This window comes from Bufo bufo, chromosome 3, assembly GCF_905171765.1.
Source record: "Bufo bufo chromosome 3, aBufBuf1.1, whole genome shotgun sequence".
Classification (NCBI taxonomy): Eukaryota; Metazoa; Chordata; class Amphibia; order Anura; family Bufonidae; genus Bufo; species Bufo bufo.
Genome location: NC_053391.1, coordinates 3,547,671 through 3,570,773, shown reverse-complemented (window position 1 = coordinate 3,570,773; position 23,103 = coordinate 3,547,671). Strand labels below are relative to the sequence as shown.

The 23,103-nt window shown below is 49.6% G+C and overlaps 1 protein-coding gene across 1 annotated transcript in view; it reads right to left on the bottom strand.

The window, feature by feature from the left end:
- Positions 1 to 22,730, bottom strand: part of LOC120994311 (immunoglobulin superfamily member 3-like) — a 32,759-nt gene extending 10,029 nt beyond the window's left edge. The window contains exons 1-5 of the mRNA XM_040422776.1: positions 22,605 to 22,730; positions 20,968 to 21,345; positions 19,721 to 20,125; positions 19,175 to 19,540; positions 15,737 to 16,132 (exon numbers count right to left, since the gene is read on the bottom strand). Of these exons, the coding sequence (XP_040278710.1) occupies positions 15,737 to 16,132; positions 19,175 to 19,540; positions 19,721 to 20,125; positions 20,968 to 21,345; positions 22,605 to 22,683 (1,624 nt within the window). The 5' untranslated portion in view covers positions 22,684 to 22,730. The remainder of the gene's footprint in view (positions 1 to 15,736; positions 16,133 to 19,174; positions 19,541 to 19,720; positions 20,126 to 20,967; positions 21,346 to 22,604) is intronic.
- Positions 22,731 to 23,103: the final 373 nt, after the last annotated feature.

Sequence of the window (23,103 nt, the reverse complement as noted above, 5' to 3'; positions counted from 1 at the left end):
AGAGAACCGAGGGTGAGAATACAGGGGGCCAGAGAACCGAGGGGGAGAATACAGGGGGCGAGAGAACCGAGGGGGAGAATACAGGGGGCGAGAGAACCGAGGGGGAGAATACAGGGGGCCAGAGAACTGAGGGGGAGAATACAGGGGGCGAGAGAACCGAGGGGGAGAATACAGGGGGCGAGAGAACCGAGGGGGAGAATACAGGGGGCAAGAAAACAGGCTGGGAATACAGGGGGCAATGATACAAGGGATGAGGATACAGGGGGTGAGAAAACGGAGGGTGAGAATACAGGGAGAGAGGATACAAAGAATGAGGATACAGGGGACAAGACAACTGAGGGTGAGAATAGAATTGTGCCTGGATTTATTCTAGAATTACAATTACAGAGGGATTCTGGATGTGACCCCGTTTGGAAGTTTTCATGGGGGGCTGAAGTGCAGTGAAGACAGCCGGGACCCACTGAGCCAGAGCCGAGTGACTGGGAGCAGGTAACAGACATCCCAACCTGCAAAAACTCATTTCAGGGAGGTTCTTTTTTTTTTCTTTCACAAACTTTTTATTACATTTTCCAGACATCTGCAGTATCTGCACACTGTGCTCTATGGTGTGGAGGACGGGGCTCATCACCCTGTATATGGTTAGAGGGATTCTGTCACCACCTAGAAGCCCTGTGAGGTAAACATCTGCAGTATCTGCACACTGTGCTCTATGGTGTGGAGGACGGGGCTCATCACCCTGTATATGGTTAGAGGGATTCTGTCACCACCTAGAAGCCCTGTGAGGTAAACATCTGCAGTATCCGCACACTGTGCTCTATGGTGTGGAGGACGGGGCTCATCACCCTGTATATGGTTAGAGGGATTCTGTCACCACCTAGAAGCCCTGTGAGCTAAACATCTGCTCATGTCCAGGGCAGCAGCATTCTGATTTCTAAGGCGGCCTTATAAAAGCTATTTGTGCCTTTATTCTGCAGAAAAACTGGTTTTACTCACCTGTCAATCATTGAATTGAGGTGCCCAAGCAGGGGAGGTCTGTGGATGCAGGGTGCCCGGCCGCACGCATCGCCGTTCGTGCCTAGCGCCGCCTTCTACTCCTCAGTGCCGCCTCTCCCTCTCCCTCCCTCCCCCTCCCCCTCCTCCCCCTCCCCCTCCTCCCGCTTTGAGATCCCGCCTGTGCGCACAGGCTCAGCCTGATGCGCCGTTGCGGACTGCTGGCATCGGCTTCTTCTTGCACTGTGCGCACGCGCTGAGAAGTGGACACTGCTACAGGTTGCCGGAAAGGTTTACTGCGAGTAAACTAGAGATGGGAAGTCCGGATCTTTCACATGAATCGGTTCATTCGCTGAGATGACAAGAAGCAAGTGAACCGAAGCTTAGGTTGCGCAATGCGCCTGCGCGGATGCTTCCATTCACTCGCTGAGTCGGCTCTTGGTTGAGTCAGGAAGTTTATTCTTTAAAACCCTGTGTGTAATTATCTGCCCCACTGTAGGAAAAAAACAAGCATCGGGGTGATGAATTAACACTGGGGTAAATAATATAATTAAAATGGAGGGTTAAATGTATTTAAAAAAAATCCATCTCTCTCAATAGTTCTGTAGCTACTGAATGAGACAGAAGAAGGGATGCCTTTAACATATAGATCTCCTTGAGAAGCCAATTTGACCCTAAAGGGTTAATTCAACCTGTAATGTAAACTCTGTCATCTGTCACTTCTCTTATTTCTCTGCTCTGCTGTCAGTGAACCTTTCCGATATATTCTCTCACATGCGGGTGTCAGGGAGCAGCTATCTAATAGCGGGAGACTCCCTGAACCTCCGGGAGACTTGAGATCCCTGAGGTAAGTAGGCTTCTCCTCACAGGTCTGGGGCAGTATATAAGGAGCGGAGGCATCTTCTGGGTTCCGTACATGTGACATGGATTGATGAGATTTCTGCAGAATAACGAGGCCTTGATGACCATAATTCCAAAACCAGATAAAGCTCATCGATCTGCCATCGTTTAGTGGCGGGTCCTCGATCACAGCGGCTACCAGGGATGATCCGGACCACCGCGGCAGAAAACATCAGAGGATCTTCTGGAACTTCTGCCGCGCTGCTCCCTTTCGCTTCAGCACCGTAACCAGACGCGTCCAACGCTTGAGCCACTGCAGAAGAGCTGATGGGCAGGGGTGTGGGGTGTCGGACCCCCACCGATCGGGAGGGAACCTTCTCACAAAATTGAGAGAAGGGGAATAACCCCACAGATTATATGGACCAAAAAAGGCAGTTAACCCTTAGGATACCAGCACCGTACATGTACGGCGCTGGTAACTGGGACAGAAATCCCAGCGCCGTACGGTGCTCTGATCAGGCGGGTGCAGGAGCTGCTGCGCCCGATCAGCGGCAGGGGTCCGGCAGTCACTGATAGCTGGACCCCTGCTGTATGCTGCAGGATCGGTGAAAACACCGATGCTGGCACATTAACCGTCGCGCTGCCCGTGCGGTATCCTGCCGGATGTGGGGTGGCCATCGGGTCCCCGCGCTGCTGTGACGGGGACCCGATAGCAGGGAAGGCAGCCAGATGCTATTCGTGTGAGATCCATCCCCGTGTATTACACTGGTAATACACTTACAGCCAAAGCATTACTATACAGTAGTATCATGATACATTGTAAAGGGGATCAGACCCCCAAAAGTTGAAGTCCCAGAGTGGGACAAAAAATAAAGTGAAACAAGAAGTAATAAAAAGAAAGTTTTACAAAAAAAATTTAAAAAGTTTCAAGAAAAAAAAAAAAAAAAGTCCTTTCCCCAAAATAAAGTAAAAAAAAATAATTATAAAAAAATAGGGGAAAAAAAAAAAGGCAAAAAAGCCATTTTCTATCAAGCAATCATAACGGCGTATTTAGCCCAAAATGGTACCAATCAAAACCATCATCTCACCCCGCAAAAAATGAGCCCCTACCCTATTCTGTTCAGCAATGCTTTCACTGTGTAAAACTTAACAAAAATAAAAATGATAGACATTAGGTATCGCCGCGTCCATAACAACCTGCTCTATAAAAGTATCACACTATATGCCCCCTCAGGGGAATTCTGTGAATTAAAAGACTTACATTACTCTTACCGGTAATCGTTTTTTCCCTTTAGCCTCCACAACGGCAGTAAACATGGAGATTATCCCGCCTTCTCAGGGACAGGAAACAGCTTTGTGGATCAGCCCATATAAGGCCCCCTCCCTCTTACCTCTCCAGTTAGTAACCTAGTACTCAGAGATAAATGCAAGGAAGGTTTAATAAAGAACAAAGTAACAAATATCAGAGCCAGTCTGCTCTAACTTAGAAGAACATATATTTCATCAATAGAATATACACATAAGTATTTATACGTATTAAATAATGTATATCTATATATAGTAGATTTTTTTTTTTTTTTTTTTTTGGGGGGGAATTCCTCCTGCCGTTGTGGAGGCTAAAGGGAAAAAACGATTACCGGTAAGAGTAATGTAAGTCTTTTCCCTACGCCTCCACAACGGCAGTAAACATGGAGGAAGTAACATAGGATAACAGCCTAGGGTGGGACAACTGCAGATAGGACCCTCCGCCCAAAGGCTAAATCCCTATTTGCAGAAACATCTAATCTGTAATGTCTAAAAAATGTACATGGATTGGACCATGTGGCTGCACGGCAAATGTCCTCTAAGGAAGCTGAAGCACCCTCGGCCCAGGATGTGGCTAGGGCCCTGGTAGAGTGAGCTTTGAGAAACGGTGGAGGAGGAACATCCTCTGTCTGGTAGGCTAGATAGATACAGGACTTGATCCATCTTGATATTGAAGTCTTGCTGGCCGCTTTTCCCTTCAACATGCCCAGGTATTGAATTAGAAGTTGATTAGTCTTCCTAATCTCCTTAGTGGCTTCCAGGTATTGGAGGACACATCTCCTGACGTCCAGGTTATGAAGAAGTCTCTCTTTTTCGTTCTTTGCCTGAGAACAAAAGGAGGGAAGGATAATTTCCTGTTGGCAGTGAAATTTTGAGACTACCTTCGGAAGGAATTCTGGAGCATGTTTTAGCGTGATCCTGTCGTCTGAAATGGAAAGGTATGGAGGCAGGATAGAAAAGGCTTGTATTTCGCCTACTCTTCTGGCCGTAGTGATGGCTAGCAGGAATGATGTCTTAAGAGTAAGAATTCTTAAGGGTATATCTGTGATTGGCTCAAATGGAGGGTACATAAGCTTGGATAGTACCAAGCTTAAGTCCCAAGGAGGCACTAGGGATCTTAACCTAGGGCGAATCCTGACGGCCGCCTTAAAAAACCTTTTTATTATTTCCATGTTAGCCAGTTTACAGTCCATAAATACACTCAAGGCTGCTATCTGAACTTTTAGTGTACTTACTGCGAGGCCTTTATCCAACCCTGCTTGGAGAAAGTCCAGTATGAGGGACATCTGAGGTTCTCCTGACGGGTCGTATTTATCCTTCCCGAAGAGCAGAAAGGATTTCCAGGCCCTTAGATATATTTTCGAGGTGACCGGTTTCCTACTAAGAAGTAAGGTGGAGATCACTTTCCCGGAGAAACCTTTTTTCCTCAGGATGTTTCTTTCAGCCTCCAGGCCGTCAGACGGAGTTGGGTGACTTGAGGATGAGAAACCGGACCCTGAAGTAGAAGGTCTGGGCGAGGAGGGAGGATCCAGAATTCTTCTCCTGCTAGAATCTTCAGGATCGGAAACCATGATCTGCGGGGCCAAAATGGAGTGATCAGGATGATTCGTACTCTTTCTTCCAAAATCTTTGCTATGACCCGCTGTATGAGGGAGAATGGTGGGAATGCATATAACAGGACTGGTGGCCAGGGTACCGAGAGCGCATCCACCTTTAAGGGTTGATCTTCCACTGCCAGAGAGTAGAAATTCGGAACATGTTTGTTTTTTCTTCTGGCGAACAGGTCGATCTTCGGCGTTCCCCACCTGGAACAGATCTGCTTGAATACCTGAGGGTTTAGTATCCACTCTCCTGCGTTTAGCCGGTCCCGGCTGAGGAAATCCGCCACCTGATTCTCTTTCCCTCTCACATGGGCTGCTGAAAGGGACTGAATATTCTTTTCTGCCCAACTGAAGATTTTTCTCACCACCAGGGCTAGCGATAGCTTTCTTGTGCCGCCCTGTTTGTTCAGGTACTCCACTGTTGTAGAGTTGCCCGACAAGATCTTTACATTCCTCTGCAGGAGGGAGGGTGTAGTTTGTTGGCTTATCTCCCCCGGACGAGGGTTCTCCATATATCTGTCTGGTGGGCAGGTTTTTAACTCTAGACTGTACCCCTTTTTTATGACTGACAGAACCCATGGAGAGGCCTGGATATTTACCCAGGCAGGATAGAATTGGGACAGTCTTCCTCCCACTACGCTTTGGGCGTCATTGAGTAGAGGTGTGGGCCGATTTGTCAGGGTTAAACAGGAACCCTCTGCCTTTACCCCTATTGGACTGCCAGGCTGGTCTAGTGTCCCTTCTGTTTTGGTCCGGCCTACCCCGGTTCTGGGACCGAAAGGACCGCCTTTGTTGAAAAAATTTTGATTCTGTAGGAAAGCCCTTTTTTCTATCTGAAGCTTTCTCTAGAATGTCGTCCAAGGCCGTACCGAACACCCTATCTCCCTCACATGGCAGAGTGCACAGCTTGTTCTTGGAGGCTGTGTCACCGGACCAGGTGCGTAACCATACTGCTCTTCTAGCAGAGTTAGAGAGGGCAGCAGATCTGGCTGAAAGCTTCACTATGTCTGCTGACGCGTCTGCCATAAAATTAGCGGCCTGTTTTAGCATAGGTATAGAAGCTAGGATTTCTTCTCGTGGAGTGCCTGACTCTAGATGTTCCTCCAACTGTCCCAACCAAAGGCCCAGGGTTCTCGCCGTATAAGTTGCAGATATCCCTGGTCTTAGAGTGGCCGTAGAGGATTCCCACATCTTTTTAAGGAGGTTTTCACATCTTTTGTCCATCGGATCTTTCAGAAGGCCGAGGTCTTCAAATGGAAGGGCAGTTTTTTTGGAGATTCCTGCTACTGGGGCATCTACTTTAGGGGTCTTATCCCAGGCCACAGAATCTTCTTCCGCGAAAGGGTATTTTCTCTTTAACCACTTAGAGGCGGATTGTTTTTTCTCAGGGTCTCTCCATTCTGAGTGTATTAAAGCCCGGATGTTAGGGTGGACGGGAAAGACTCGTTTTTTCTTGTCCCCTAATCCAGCAAACAATTGGTCCTGTACTGAAAGGGGTTCTCTGGGCTCTTCCAGGCTTATTGTAGCCCTAATAGTTTTCAGAAGGGAATCCGTCTCCTCAACTGAACAGAGAGGTTTACCGCCTGCTTGACCTGAAATATCCGAGTCAGACCCAGAGGAAATTTCACCTTCATCCAGGTCAGAGTCATGCACATTAGAGACTATGGCTCCTGAGATAGATGGTCTGGGAGACAATGTAGATAACTTAGCTTCTACAGCTGCACCCACTTCTTCTCTGATTATGGTTTTCAGACTTTCAATTAAAGATGGGGTCTCCTCTGACACAACCTTGTCACAACACTTTTGGCACATAGATTTCTTGTATGTACCAGATAGCGATTTCTTGCACATTACGCATTTTTTCTTCAAGGGTGGATCCTTTTTTGAGGATTCTTTACCCTGAGAGACACAAAATTGGAGAAGAAAGTTTTATCCTTAGTCTCTAAAGAGAAGGGTAAAGAACCACCACCAAGGAGACCCCCATACAGGATAAGGCACCCTGTTATTTAGTAATGGGAGGAGGCTTACCGGGCTAGAGGGCCTGGAGGAATCTGTGGGCCGCCTGGGCGAATCGTCAGCTTGCTGGGACATTCTCGGGAGAAGAGCGCAGGAGCTGCCTGGAACGCCGGCAGCCGCGCTCCTTTACTTCCTGGTTCCCACTGATGACGACATTATGCTCCGCCCCCCCTCGCGTCACGCGCCGGCCTCCGACGTCACATAGAATTCAACTGCCGGCGCGCGCGCATAGGGGAAATGTGTGGGGAGCGCTCCCAGGCCCAGGAACGCTCCCCCGGCTCGCAGAAACAGGGCCGGTCCGCACTGGACGCGGGTCCAAAGCCCGGGGTGGCCAGCAACGCTGGGCTTAAACCACAGGGAAGGAGGAACTTCTTGCAGAGTTCCGCGACCCTATCCCCTGCCTCAGCCCTCCGGCCAGAGCCGGGATAACAAACCGAAAAGGCTGGGCGCGTGACTGATCCGGCAAGTCCTGACCTTCTGAGGGACAGGAAAACAACTGGAGAGGTAAGAGGGAGGGGGCCTTATATGGGCTGATCCACAAAGCTGTTTCCTGTCCCTGAGAAGGCGGGATAATCTCCATGTTTACTGCCGTTGTGGAGGCGTAGGGAAAAAAAATATATAATAAAACGATGCCAAAACTGCCATTTTATTTCACCTTGCCTCACAAAAAGTTTAATACCAAGCGATCAAAAAGTCTTATGTACCCTAAAATGGTACCAATGAAAAAGTCACCTCATCTCGCAAAAAAATTAGCCCTTACATAAGACGATCACTTAAAAAATAAAAACCAATGGCACCCGTAAACCAATCCATCAAAATCTGTGCTGCAAAAGACATATGGCGCTCCTTCCCTTCTGAGTCCTGCCATGTGCCCCCTCAGAAGTTTACCACCACATGTGGGGTGTTGCTATATTCAGGATAAAGTATCTAACACATTATGGGGAGCTTTTTCTCCTGTTAGTGCAGCGTACTCAAGTTAGGTTTAGAAATGTTCCTGGGTGTTGTAGTGCAATAGACACTAACCTGAGACGGCTGACTCTCTGCAAGGGCAGGTGATGATGAGAAATGTTCGTGACGCCAGTGCCAATTAAACGGTGGCACGCCGTTTGCTGATAGCAGGAATAACTGAGGAACCACGTGATGTTAAAACAGAATTCAAACTTTAGTAGTCATCATTTAGGGACATTGACGGAAGCGCAGTTCCTTTGCAGACAGTTGATTTTCAATACAGTTGATGCAGGCAATATATATATATATAGCAAGGTGACTTTAGAGTGTTAAACACAGGACTTGCAGTACAGGCAGCTTGCACTCTATTCCTGACTGATCCTGGAACATAGAAACTCTTCTCCAAGGTCCAATGCCCTAGCTCTGGCGTATATCCTTGGTTTTATCTCTATCAAGTACCTCCTCTGTTGTCTTGAGTACCTCTTGCTTTTCTTGACTTGCCTCTGTCTCTCTCTCAGTTTCCTCAGGCTCATTAACTGTAGTGTTCCTGCTTCTGCAGATATGAATTCAGGAGGGGAACCTTCTCCTTGGATCTGGAACCCGGTTACAGGGACTGCATTACCCTCTCCTGGTCCGCAGGCTTCAGGCCTGGACTTGACTCTGACATTGTCTAATCTCTGGTTAGACTAGACTATCAACCTTAGACTGACTTTCCCTTCCCTGACTGGGCCTTATATAGACTAGGGCTCCCTAGCTCCCTCTAGTGACTAAGAGCTGGAATGATACCCCTAGCAGGCCTGCACATGCACATTTTACAGTAACAGGGAAATACATAGCATTACATTACATTACATTTTATAAAGACGACTTATACCAACTTCCCCATAAATAAGGGGGACGACAGCACACAAGTGACCCTTCCGTAGTGACGGGCATTACAGTCCCCGTACACTACATTAGCCCCTGTGAAAAAATGAAAAATTTTGGGCTAAAGCAACACTTTATTGGAAAAAACAAAACTTTTCATTTTCACAGCCAAGTGTTTAGCACCCCCCTTAATATATTATTTTAGGGGTGTAGTTTCCAAAATGGGGTCGACACCCCCGCCGATCAGCTGCACGAGGAGACGGTGCGCGCAGTGCGCACGTGCCGCCTCTCTTCCTGTACTCCGCTGAGGTCTACGGTTCACAATTCAATAGACACTAAGGATTTACAGAATGCAGAACACTTCCGGTTCTGGAGAAACATGGTTCATATAAGGAGCCCAGAGATTTTCTGGGGTGTTCACTCCAGATCAGAATCTTATGAGTCTCTGCAGATAAGAAGACTTAGAAAAGCCAGAAGAGGTTTTAAAGAGGAACCAAGACACCTGAAGATTTCACCAACAATGGAGAAATAGCGGTGGAGTATGGAGCAATGATAGACGTTGGAGAAGATAGGTGCTCCACCCTCATACGTAACCCGCAGGAGGTCTGGACTAAAGCCATGAACGATGTACCCACCCTTACAGAAAATCTACAGATCAGGACATTTCATACAGCGCTTGGCTCCATGACAAGTGTCGTAGATGGAAAACAATGGTGGATCCAGAGCACGATCCCCGAAGATGTCCGTTTCCGAGACGGATTCTGGAAGCTCTCAGGAACAGTTTAGGTATTTTACACATTTTTTCTTCTCCCCTTTAAAAGGGGTTCTCCAACTTCATGTAGACATTTAAGGTCCCCTTCCCCAAGCAGGACCAGTGAAGAGAAGCACACCTACCTGTTCTCAACTTACAGTTCTGGCTCTATGATAGCACCGCTATCTTCACGTGATTCCTCACATGTAAGCTTCCAGTGTGGACGGAGACTTGAACGCCGCTCCACCCAATGACTGGCCGCAGCGCTGACATCTCCCTGTGCTTCCAGTGTGGACAGAGACCTGAACGCTGCTCCACCCAATGACTGGCCGCAGCGCTGACGTCTCCCTGTGCTTCCAGTGTGGACGGAGACCTGAACGCTGCTCCACCCAATGACTGGCCGCAGCGCTGACGTCTCCCTGTGCGGACGGAGACCTGAACGCTGCTCCACCTAATGACTGTCCGCAGCGCTGACGTCTACCTGCGTTTCCAGAGTAGACGGAGACCTGAACGCCGCTCCACCCAATGACTGGCCGCAGCGCTGACGTCTCCCTGTGCTTCCAGTGTGGACAGAGACATGAACGCCGCTCCACCCAATGACTGGCCGCAGCGCTGACGTCTCCCTGTGCTTCCAGTGTGGACGGAGACCTGAACGCCGCTCCACCCAATGACTGGCCGCAGCGCTGACGTCTCCCTGTGCTTCCAGTGTGGACGGAGACCTGAACGCCGCTCCACCCAATGACTGGCCGCAGCGCTGACGTCTCCCTGTGCTTCCAGTGTGGACAGAGACATGAACGCCGCTCCACCCAATGACTGGCCGCAGCGCTGACGTCTCCCTGTGCTTCCAGTGTGGACAGAGACATGAACGCCGCTCCACCCAATGACTGGCCGCAGCGCTGACGTCTCCCTGTGCTTCCAGTGTGGACGGAGACCTGAACGCCGCTCCACCCAATGACTGGCCGCAGCACTGACGTCTCCCTGTGCGGACGGAGACCTGAACGCCGCTCCACCCAATGACTGGCCGCAGCGCTGACGTCTCCCTGTGCTTCCAGTGTGGACGGAGACCTGAACGCAGCTCCACCCAATGACTGGCCGCAGCGCTGACGTCTCCCTGTGCTTCCAGTGTGGACAGAGACCTGAACGCCGCTCCACCCAATGACTGGCCGCAGTGCTGACGTCTCCCTGTGCTTCCAGTGTGGACGGAGACCTGAACACCGCTCCACCCAATGACTGGCCGCTGCGCTGACGTCTCCCTGTGCTTCCAGTGTGGACGGAGACTTGAACGCCGCTCCACCCAATGACTGGCCGCAGCGCTGACGTCTCCCTGTGCTTCCAGTGTGGACGGAGACCTGAACGCAGCTCCACCCAATGACTGGCCGCAGCGCTGACGTCTCCCTGTGCTTCCAGTGTGGACGGAGACCTGAACGCAGCTCCACCCAATGACTGGCCGCAGCGCTGACGTCTCCCTGTGCTTCCAGTGTGGACGGAGACCTGAACGCAGCTCCACCCAATGACTGGCCGCAGCGCTGACGTCTCCCTGTGCTTCCAGTGTGGACGGAGACCTGAACGCCGCTCCACCCAATGACTGGCCGCAGCGCTGACGTCTCCCTGTGCTTCCAGTGTGGACGGAGACCTGAACGCCGCTCCACCCAATGACTGGCCGCAGCGCTGACGTCTCCCTGTGCGGACGGAGACCTGAACGCCGCTCCACCCAATGACTGGCCGCAGCGCTGACGTCTCCCTGTGCTTCCAGTGTGGACGGAGACCTGAACGCCGCTCCACCCAATGACTGGCCGCAGCACTGACGTCTCCCTGTGCGGACGGAGACCTGAACGCCGCTCCACCCAATGACTGGCCGCAGCGCTGACGTCTCCCTGTGCTTCCAGTGTGGACGGAGACCTGAACGCAGCTCCACCCAATGACTGGCCGCAGCGCTGACGTCTCCCTGTGCTTCCAGTGTGGACAGAGACCTGAACGCCGCTCCACCCAATGACTGGCCGCAGTGCTGACGTCTCCCTGTGCTTCCAGTGTGGACGGAGACCTGAACACCGCTCCACCCAATGACTGGCCGCAGCGCTGACGTCTCCCTGTGCTTCCAGTGTGGACGGAGACTTGAACGCCGCTCCACCCAATGACTGGCCAAAGCGCTGACGTCTCCCTGTGCTTCCAGTGTGGACGGAGACCTGAACGCAGCTCCACCCAATGACTGGCCGCAGCGCTGACGTCTCCCTGTGCTTCCAGTGTGGACGGAGACCTGAACGCAGCTCCACCCAATGACTGGCCGCAGCGCTGACGTCTCCCTGTGCTTCCAGTGTGGACGGAGACCTGAACGCAGCTCCACCCAATGACTGGCCGCAGCGCTGACGTCTCCCTGTGCTTCCAGTGTGGACGGAGACCTGAACGCCGCTCCACCCAATGACTGGACGCAGCGCTGACGTCTCCCTGTGCTTCCAGTGTGGACGGAGACCTGAACGCCGCTCCACCCAATGACTGGCCGCAGCGCTGACGTCTCCCTGTGCGGACGGAGACCTGAACGCCGCTCCACCCAATGACTGGCCGCAGCGCTGACGTCTCCCTGTGCTTCCAGTGTGGACGGAGACCTGAACGCAGCTCCACCCAATGACTGGCCGCAGTGCTGACGTCTCCCTGTGCTTCCAGTGTGGACGGAGACCTGAACACCGCTCCACCCAATGACTGGCCGCAGCGCTGACGTCTCCCTGTGCTTCCAGTGTGGACGGAGACCTGAACGCAGCTCCACCCAATGACTGGCCGCAGCGCTGACGTCTCCCTGTGCTTCCAGTGTGGACGGAGACTTGAACGCCGCTCCACCCAATGACTGGCCGCAGCGCTGACGTCTCCCTGTGCTTCCAGTGTGGACGGAGACCTGAACGCAGCTCCACCCAATGACTGGCCGCAGCGCTGACGTCTCCCTGTGCTTCCAGTGTGGACAGAGACCTGAACGCTGCTCCACCCAATGACTGGCCGCAGCGCTGACGTCTCCCTGTGCTTCCAGTGTGGACGGAGACCTGAACGCCGCTCCACCTAATGACTGTCCGCAGCGCTGACGTCTACCTGCGTTTCCAGAGTAGACGGAGACCTGAACGCCGCTCCACCCAATGACTGGCCGCAGCGCTGACGTCTCCCTGTGCTTCCAGTGTGGACAGAGACATGAACGCCGCTCCACCCAATGACTGGCCGCAGCGCTGACGTCTCCCTGTGCTTCCAGTGTGGACGGAGACCTGAACGCCGCTCCACCCAATGACTGGCCGCAGCGCTGACGTCTCCCTGTGCTTCCAGTGTGGACGGAGACCTGAACGCCGCTCCACCCAATGACTGGCCGCAGCGCTGACGTCTCCCTGTGCTTCCAGTGTGGACAGAGACATGAACGCCGCTCCACCCAATGACTGGCCGCAGCGCTGACGTCTCCCTGTGCTTCCAGTGTGGACAGAGACCTGAACGCCGCTCCACCCAATGACTGGCCGCAGCACTGACGTCTCCCTGTGCGGACGGAGACCTGAACGCCGCTCCACCCAATGACTGGCCGCAGCGCTGACGTCTCCCTGTGCTTCCAGTGTGGACAGAGACCTGAACGCCGCTCCACCCAATGACTGGCCGCAGTGCTGACGTCTCCCTGTGCTTCCAGTGTGGACGGAGACCTGAACACCGCTCCACCCAATGACTGGCCGCAGCGCTGACATCTCCCTGTGCTTCCAGTGTGGACGGAGACTTGAACGCCGCTCCACCCAATGACTGGCCGCAGCGCTGACGTCTCCCTGTGCTTCCAGTGTGGACGGAGACCTGAACGCAGCTCCACCCAATGACTAGCCGCAGCGCTGACGTCTCCCTGTGCTTCCAGTGTGGACGGAGACCTGAACGCCGCTCCACCCAATGACTGGCCGCAGCGCTGACGTCTCCCTGTGCTTCCAGTGTGGACGGAGACCTGAACGCAGCTCCACCCAATGACTGGCCGCAGCGCTGACGTCTCCCTGTGCTTCCAGTGTGGACGGAGACCTGAACGCCGCTCCACCCAATGACTGGCCGCAGCGCTGACGTCTCCCTGTGCTTCCAGTGTGGACGGAGACCTGAACGCCGCTCCACCCAATGACTGGCCGCAGCGCTGACGTCTCCCTGTGCGGACGGAGACCTGAACGCCGCTCCACCCAATGACTGGCCGCAGCGCTGACGTCTCCCTGTGCTTCCAGTGTGGACGGAGACCTGAACGCAGCTCCACCCAATGACTGGCCGCAGTGCTGACGTCTCCCTGTGCTTCCAGTGTGGACGGAGACCTGAACACCGCTCCACCCAATGACTGGCCGCAGCGCTGACGTCTCCCTGTGCTTCCAGTGTGGACGGAGACTTGAACGCCGCTCCACCCAATGACTGGCCGCAGCGCTGACGTCTCCCTGTGCTTCCAGTGTGGACGGAGACCTGAACGCAGCTCCACCCAATGACTGGCCGCAGCGCTGACGTCTCCCTGTGCTTCCAGTGTGGACGGAGACCTGAATGCAGCTCCACCAAATGACTGGCCGCAGCGCTGACGTCTCCCTGTGCTTCCAGAGTGGACGGAGACCTGAACGCTGCTCCACCCAATGACTGGCCGCAGTGCTGACGTCTCCCTGTGCTTCCAGTGTGGACAGAGACCTGAACGCCGCTCCACCCAATGACTGGCCGCAGTGCTGACGTCTCCCTGTGCTTCCAGTGTGGACGGAGACCTGAACACCGCTCCACCCAATGACTGGCCGCAGCGCTGACGTCTCCCTGTGCTTCCAGTGTGGACCGCGACCTGAACGCAGCTCCACCCAATGACTGGCCGCAGCGCTGGCGTCTCCCTGTGCTTCCAGTGTGGACGGAGACTTGAACGCCGCTCCACCCAATGACTGGCCGCAGCGCTGACGTCTCCCTGTGCTTCCAGTGTGGACGGAGACTTGAACGCCGCTCCACCAATGACTGGCCGCAGCGCTGACGTCTCCCTGTGCTTCCAGTGTGGACGGAGACCTGAACGCAGCTCCACCCAATGACTGGCCGCAGCGCTGACGTCTCCCTGTGCTTCCAGTGTGGACGGAGACCTGAACACTGCTCCACCCAATGACTGGCCGCAGCGCTGACGTCTCCCTGTGCTTCCAGTGTGGACGGAGACCTGAACACCGCTCCACCCAATGACTGGCCGCAGCGCTGACGACTCTCTGTGCTTCCAGTGTGGACTGAGACCTGAACGCCGCTCCACCAATGACTGGCCGCAGCGCTGACGTCTCCCTGTGCTTCCAGAGTGGACGGAGACTTGAACACCGCTCCACCCAATGACTGGCCGCAGCGCTGACGTCTCCCTGTGCTTCCAGTGTGGACAGAGACATGAACGCCGCTCCACCCAATGACTGGCCGCAGCGCTGACGTCTCCCTGTGCTTCCAGTGTGGACGGAGACCTGAACGCCGCTCCACCCAATGACTGGCCGCAGCGCTGACGTCTCCCTGTGCTTCCAGTGTGGACGGAGACCTGAACGCAGCTCCACCCAATGACTGGCCGCAGCGCTGACGTCTCCCTGTGCTTCCAGTGTGGACGGAGACCTGAACACTGCTCCACCCAATGACTGGCCGCAGCGCTGACGTCTCCCTGTGCTTCCAGTGTGGACGGAGACCTGAACACCGCTCCACCCAATGACTGGCCGCAGCGCTGACGACTCTCTGTGCTTCCAGTGTGGACTGAGACCTGAACGCCGCTCCACCAATGACTGGCCGCAGTGCTGACGTCTCCCTGTGCTTCCAGAGTGGACGGAGACTTGAACGCCGCTCCACCCAATGACTGGCCACAGCGCTGACATCTCCCTGTCAGTGTAAGAAGTTAAAAAGCAAGGACTGAAGAGCAGTGTAGACGACGATGGAACCACAATGCCGAAACCGAACGTCAGGAGGAGGACAGTGTCGCACCAGATGGGGGTATTTATAAACCTAAGTGAAGCTGGACAACCCCTTTAAGGCTGGGTTGTAATGTGCAGTGAAGCTGTGGTGCACTAAAGGGCGGCGTTTGGTTTATTTGACTTCTGCTGTTTTGTAACTTTACAATAATGTTAAAAAAAAAAAAAAAAAAACATTTCAGTTTTCATGACGCATTCAGATGCTGATCTGCGATGTCTGCGGCGGCGGCTGCACTTCTATCTCTCCCGCCACCCGTGACACATGTCGTGGTTTTGTGGTTTCCTTCTTGTCTGATCTTATAGAAACTTGTCTGACGGCAGCCAACAACCCAACCCCATCCTGCTGACTGTCACCAAAGAGCCTTACCTTCCTGATTGCTCCCCCCAAATAAAGGAGCACCCTCCCTTTACCAGCCCCATGTGTCCTGTGTTATCAGCCATTCCGTGGACACAGATCTCTGCACACGACTACAGAACAATCACATGATGTAGGATCCTTCGTCACTTACCCAGGTGCTGGACACTTATCTGGACCTCGTTACTGACATAAGTCTCATTTCTCCACTCGTCATCTGAACGCTGCGTCCATTCTGTGAGACAGCATCGGTACAGTCCGCCATCTTCTTCCACCATGCTGTCTAATCTCAAAGAGTGGAGTCCATCACGTAGTCTCTGCGCTGTCAGCTGACCCGAACTATGTTTATGGACGTATTCACCAGCCACGACCACCTCTCCATCACGCCTAAGAGAAGCAACCTCCACCCAGCGACCCAAGGACTGCATGGTAAGCCATGTCACATCCATAACGCCGGAGGATCCAGAAACCTGGCAAGAAAGGGTTAACGAATCCCCTTCATACAGATTTGAAACCTCAGGGTGAAGTCTGACATTCCGGATAGAAGTTCCTGCAGAAAACAATATCATCTAATAATACTGCCTCCTATGTACAAGAATATAACTACTATAATACTGCTATGTACAAGAATATAACTACTATAATACTGCTCCTATGTACAGGAATATAACTACTATAATACTGCTCCTATGTACAAGAATATAACTACTATAATACTGCCTCCTATGTACAAGAATATAACTACTATAATACTGCCTCCTATGTACAAGAATATAACTACTATAATACTGCTCCTATGTACAAGAATATAACTACTATAATACTGCCTCCTATGTACAAGAATATAACTACTATAATACTGCCTCCTATGTACAAGAATATAACTACTATAATAGTGCTCCTATATACAAGAATATAACTACTATAATACTGCTCCTATGTACAAGAATATAACTACTATAATACTGCTATGTACAAGAATATAACTACTATAATACTGCTCCTATGTACAGGAATATAACTACTATAATACTGCTCCTATGTACAAGAATATAACTACTATAATACTGCTCCTATGTACAAGAATATAACTACTATAATACTGCCTCCTATGTACAAGAATATAACTACTATAATACTGCTCCTATGTACAAGAATATAACTACTATAATACTGCCTCCTATGTACAAGAATATAACTACTATAATACTGCCTCCTATGTACAAGAATATAACTACTATAATACTGCCTCCTATGTACAAGAATATAACTACTATAATACTGCTCCTATGTACAAGAATATAACTACTATAATACTGCTCCTATGTACAAGAATATAACTACTATAATACTGCTCCTATGTACAAGAATATAACTACTATAATACTGCTCCTATGTACAAGAATATAACTACTATAATACTGCTCCTATGTACAAGAATATAACTACTATAATACTGCTCCTATGTACAAGAATATAACTACTATAATACTGCTCCTATGTACAAGAATATAACTACTATAACACTGCTCCTATGTACAAGAATATAACTACTATAATACTGCCTCCTATGTACAAGAATATAACTACTATAATACTGCCTCCTATGTACAAGAATATAACTACTATAATACTGCTCCTATGTACAAGAATATAACTACTATAATACTGCTCCTATGTACAAGAATATAACTACTATGATACTGCCTCCTATGTACAAGAATATAACTACTATAATACTGCCTCATATGTACAAGAATATAACTACTATAATACTGCTCCTATGTACAAGGATATAACTACTATAATACTGCTCCTATGTACAAGAATATAACTACTATAATACTGCTCCTATGTACAAGAATATAACTACTATAATACTGCCTCCTATGTACAAGGATATAACTACTATAATACTGCTCCTATGTACAAGAATATAACTACTATAATACTGCTCCTATGTACAAGACTATAACTACTATAATACTGCTTCCTATATACAAGACTATAACTACTATAATACTGCTCCTATGTACAAGAATATAACTACTATAATACTGCTTCCTATATACACAAGACTATAACTACTATAATACTGCTCCTATGTACAAGAATATAACTACTATAATACTGCTCCTATGTACAAGAATATAACTACTATAATACTGCTCCTATGTACAAGGATATAACTACTATAATACTGCCTCATATGTACAAGAATATAACTACTATAATACTGCTCCTATGTACAAGAATATAACTACTATAATACTGCTCCTATGTACAGCTATATAACTACTATAATACTGCTCCTATGTACAAGAATATAACTACTATAATACTGCCTCCTATGTACAGCTATATAACTACTATAATACTGCCTCCTATGTACAAGAATATAACTACTATAATACTGCCTCCTATGTACAAGAATATAACTACTATAATACTGCCTCCTATGTACAAGAATATAACCACTATAATACTGCTCCTATATACAAGAATATAACTACTATAATACTGCTCCTATGTACAAGAATATAACTACTATAATACTGCTCCTATGTACAAGAATATAACTACTATAATACTGCCTCCTATGTACAAGAATATAACTACTATAATACTGCTCCTATGTACAAGAATATAACGACTATAATACTGCCTCCTATGTACAAGACTATAACTACTATAATACTGCTCCTATGTACAAGAATATAACTACTATAATACTGCCTCCTATGTACAAGAATATAACTACTATAATACTGTTCCTATGTACAAGAATATAACTACTATAATACTGCTCCTATGTACAAGAATATAACTACTATAATACTGCTCCTATGTACAAGAATATAACTACTATAATACTGCCTCCTATGTACAAGGATATAACTACTATAATACTGCTCCTATGTACAAGAATATAACTACTATAATACTGCCTCCTATGTACAAGGATATAACTACTATAATACTGCCTTCTATGTACAAGAATATAACTACTATAATACTGCCTCCTATGTACAGGAATATAACTACTATAATACTGCCTCCTATGTACAAGAATATAACTACTATAATACTGCCTCCTATGTACAGGAATATAACTACTATAATACTGCCTCCTATGTACAAGAATATAACTACTATAATACTGCCTCCTATGTACAGGAATATAACTACTATAATACTGCCTCCTATGTACAAGAATATAACTACTATAATACAGCCTCCTATGTACAAGAATATAACTACTATAATACTGCTCCTATAGACAGGAATATAACTACTATAATACTGCTCCTATGTACAAGAATATAACTACTATAATACTGCTCCTATGTACAAGAATATAACTACTATAATACTGCCTCCTATGTACAAGAATATAACTACTATAATACTGTCTCCTATGTACAAGAATATAACTACTATAATACTGCTCCTATGTACAAGAATATAACTACTATAATACTGCTCCTATGTACAGGAATATAACTACTATAATACTGCTCCTATGTACAAGAATATAACTACTATAATACTGCCCCCTATGTATTAGGATGTGACATCTACGATCACTTACCTGCAGTTTCTATGGTGACCGTTACTGCTGTGGATTGCCTTCTCCTCCGAGACCCCTCCTCGGTGACATCACAGAGGTATGAGCCGCCATCTTGCTCAGTGGCCTGGTTGATCTTTAGTGTCCAAGTCTCTTGGTCTCGTCTTCTCACAGACATTTGTCCTGTCATCTCCCGGGTTCTGTACTGTGTTCCGAAGCTGCTGACACCAGATGTGTTCCAGGTCGCCATCACGGCGCCATCAAGCAGCCAGGAGACATGGAAGCGTCCAGTAACGAGACTTGGCCCGGAGATAGAGCAGGTGATGTCCAGGGCGCTCTTCGGCCTCATCCTGGTGTCTTTGCTCTGCGCTTGTACTGTGAAGTCTCCAACTGAAATGAGAATGTTCTGGTTATTGTTAAACACTAGATGGACCAGCACTGTAATACAAAGTGCTACCTAGAATGGACATCAAGAACATTGTTCTAGACTACCCACTCTTTATCTAGACCCTAGAAGTGGATAACAAAATGGTGACACAATGGAGATCTTGATGTCACTTCCGCACTTACCCTGCAGCGCAGTCACCTTGATCGTCGTCTTGTTAGACTTCTCTGTGATCTTCGTCCATTTTCCATCAGGATCCTGGATCCACTCAGATCCTTTGCAGAAGAGATCCCCCTGGTCTGACAACTGCAGCTCCTTGATGGACAGTCTGTAGATGGTTTCACCTATTTTGTCCATGCGGATATCTCCAGACCTGAACCTCTCCTTGAAGGATTCTCCAGGGATAAGAACAAAGTCCATGGACAAGGACAAGATGTCAATCTCTTTGTCGGTTGTCAGAAACCATGAAACGGAGACATGGGTGTGCCGAGGTGAGCTCTTAAACACATCACAGGTAACCTCCAGAGAGGAACTTTCTGTCTTCTCCAGCTCCAGTTGGGGCATTGTGACTAACAGAGTGTCTGGAAGGACTGAGGAGAAAGACGTTCTGGATGCATCATATTCACCTTCTCATTAACAGAAAGGAGATTCTACTAGAAAATTATTCTGAGAAGGGATTATCTAGAACCTGGAATCCCCTGCTATTGTACTCAGCTATGAGGAAAATAAAAATCTAGAATACCTGCATCTAGATCTAGAACAATCTCTACAATATCTACAAGTAGAGCCAAATGTACAACACCTACCAAGCATCTAGAGAAGGTTCTAGAATGTCTGGCAATAATCTATAATGAATTCTTCAACACCTACCAACCATATATACCATGTTCCCTCATGCCAGTCATCTAGAACAACTTTTATAATCTTGAAATATGATCTCTGTTCTAAATCCCAGAAGTATAATCTAGAACTATGAGTATGAGATCCCAGTGGACATCTACTTATTCTGGAATATCCAGGTATAACGTAGAAAAATAGAAACACAATTTCTCACGCTATTATGTAGATCAATTTCTAGAATATTCAAAAGTCCAGAACAGGGGTCAGTGATCTCTGGAACTCCAGCTGTTGTAAAACTACAACTCCCATCATGCTCCAATTACTTCTACTGGAGTTCTGAGAACAGCAGAGCAATTGTGCATGCTGGAAGTATTAATTTCTCCAATTTCTGGAGTGTTGGAGGTTTCTGACCCCTAGTCTAGAACAAAACCCCAGTGAGGCTATAACAATTCTAGATCCACTGACTATTATCTAGAAGAAGGCACTGTAGTAATCATTCCTCACCTGCTGAGATAACTGACTGCCTGGAGGGATCTTAGTCACAGTTTTGGTTCTTGATTCACCAAGAACTTCCATGTCCATTGACACTTACCGCTCAGGTTGACCTTGGCGCTGTAGCTGCCGTAGAATTTGGGGTCGGTGTTGGGGGTGTGACACTCGTACTCTCCGGTGTCCCGTTCCTGCAGCTGGCGGATGTGTAGGACGCTGTGGTCCCCGGTCACCCTCTCCACGTAGATGTCACCACTGCGGACCCGCTGGCTGTAGATGGCGTAGGAGAAGGAGGCGTCCTGGGTGCTGACCATCTGGACCTCCCTGTCGGGGGCGGACAGCAGGTAGATGGAGTACTGGAAGTTCTGCTCTGAGGGGCCCTGGTAGCCTCTCACCTGGCACCAGATGGTAATGTGGGAGCCCACGGTGCGGTACAGGGGCCCCTGCTGGATGGTCACCTCCCGCTGGGCCCAGGAGACGCCTGCGAGGAGGACACAAGCTTTATCTCACCCTCTGTGAAACACATCTACAGTCAGGACCTGCATAGAAAGGGGGATCTTGGGGCCCAGACGAGATTAATTCTGAGGGCCCCACGTCTACACTGGCGTCGTATTTTTCTAATCAGTGGGTCAACAGATCTCTGCTGTCCCTGTTTGGGGCTCAGGATTATGGCGACCACAAAGGATCCCTGCCTCTGCTCTTCTGCTCTGTGCCTCGTCATTATAACAGGGGCCACAGAGGGTCATGATACCCCCCTTAGTGTGCATTACTATGATCGGTCAGGTCCATCTGTGTCCTGGGCTGAGGAAGAACATGGAGCTCTGGGGCCACTATACAAAATGTCTAACAGTTCCCTCTACCCCATGTCGCACCTATAATACTGGATTTGGGCCCCGTAGTGCTCCAGGGCCCCATACCTCCGAACCGGATATAGCTACCGTGGTGCCTGAAAGTTTATCCCCATCTTCACCCATTTCGCCCCTCTGCCCGCATCGCTTCCCCAAGGTGAGCCGGGACTTCACTCGATCTCCAGCTCTGGGCAAAGGAGAGCATTGGAGCATGAAATCAGAGGGGCCGGAGGGGGTGAAGATGGGGACATGTCTGGGTTCAGCTCTGAACCCCGACAACCCCTTTAAAGAATTTTCAGTATAAAGTTGACCTTTAAGGGTTGAGCCATAAACTACTTTTCACCGATCGCTCTCGCTCATTCTTGGATTTTCTCCTACCCCCCGTGCTTGAATCCTGCTTCGTCCAGTCACTGCCGTCCCATCATGCCTTGTGGGAGGGGGATGTGTCCTGACAGCCGATCATGTGACTCTAAACGTGGTCACTTGATGGTGCCAAGTGGTGGTATTTGGGGATAGAACAGCGATGTCTGGGCCGGATGCAGTTATATTTAGGGGTGAGCGAAACGCGATTCGGATCCAAGATCCAGAGTCGATTGTTTCCCCAACTTTGTTTTAATGCAGTATGGTGGCCTCTCATTAAAATGTATGGGCTGCACGGAGGCAAAAGTTCATTAAGTTTGAAGTCCCGCAAAACTTCAGCCTTCGATTCAACAACTTTAAAAACATTTTAAAAAAAGGCAACCCGAAGTGGGCTTCAGTAGCGACGCAGCGACGCGAGCCCGGCGCGCTCCGAGGCGGCGCCTCCTGCGCTCAATCTGCATTTTATTCTGGAGATAACCCCCATCATCCACTGCTGTGGCTCTGTACAGGGAGCGCCTCAGCCGGTACTTACCCATGACGCTCAGCCAGAGGAGCCCCACGGTTACAGGGCTGATGGGGCGCAGGGGGCGATGCTCGCTTCTCCTCTGCATCGTGCCGGGTGCACTGAGCGCCTCGCAGAGGAGCAGCCTTTAGTGCAGCTCCCACATCGCGCACAGGAAACCACACACTTACAGCCAGACGCAGGCGAGACAAAGCAGAAGAGACCTCCGACCACAGCGCGGACGCCCCCGAGAGAGCTTCCTGCTGCAACAAGTTCTCCTTCTCTCTCACTGGAAACAGTCAGCAAGCTTGTGGACAGGACCCCCCTATAATACAGGGGCAGATAGTCTTTCCTACATCAGATGACACTTTCCAGAATGCAGGGACTGCTGGGAGATTTCAGCTCTGGAGCTGCAGCACATGTCAGGCAGGGCGTCACATCTATATACCATCACCACCATCATCCTCAGTGTATTATAACAGAGGGAAGATCACTACCACCATCCTCCTCCGTCTATTACATGACTGGA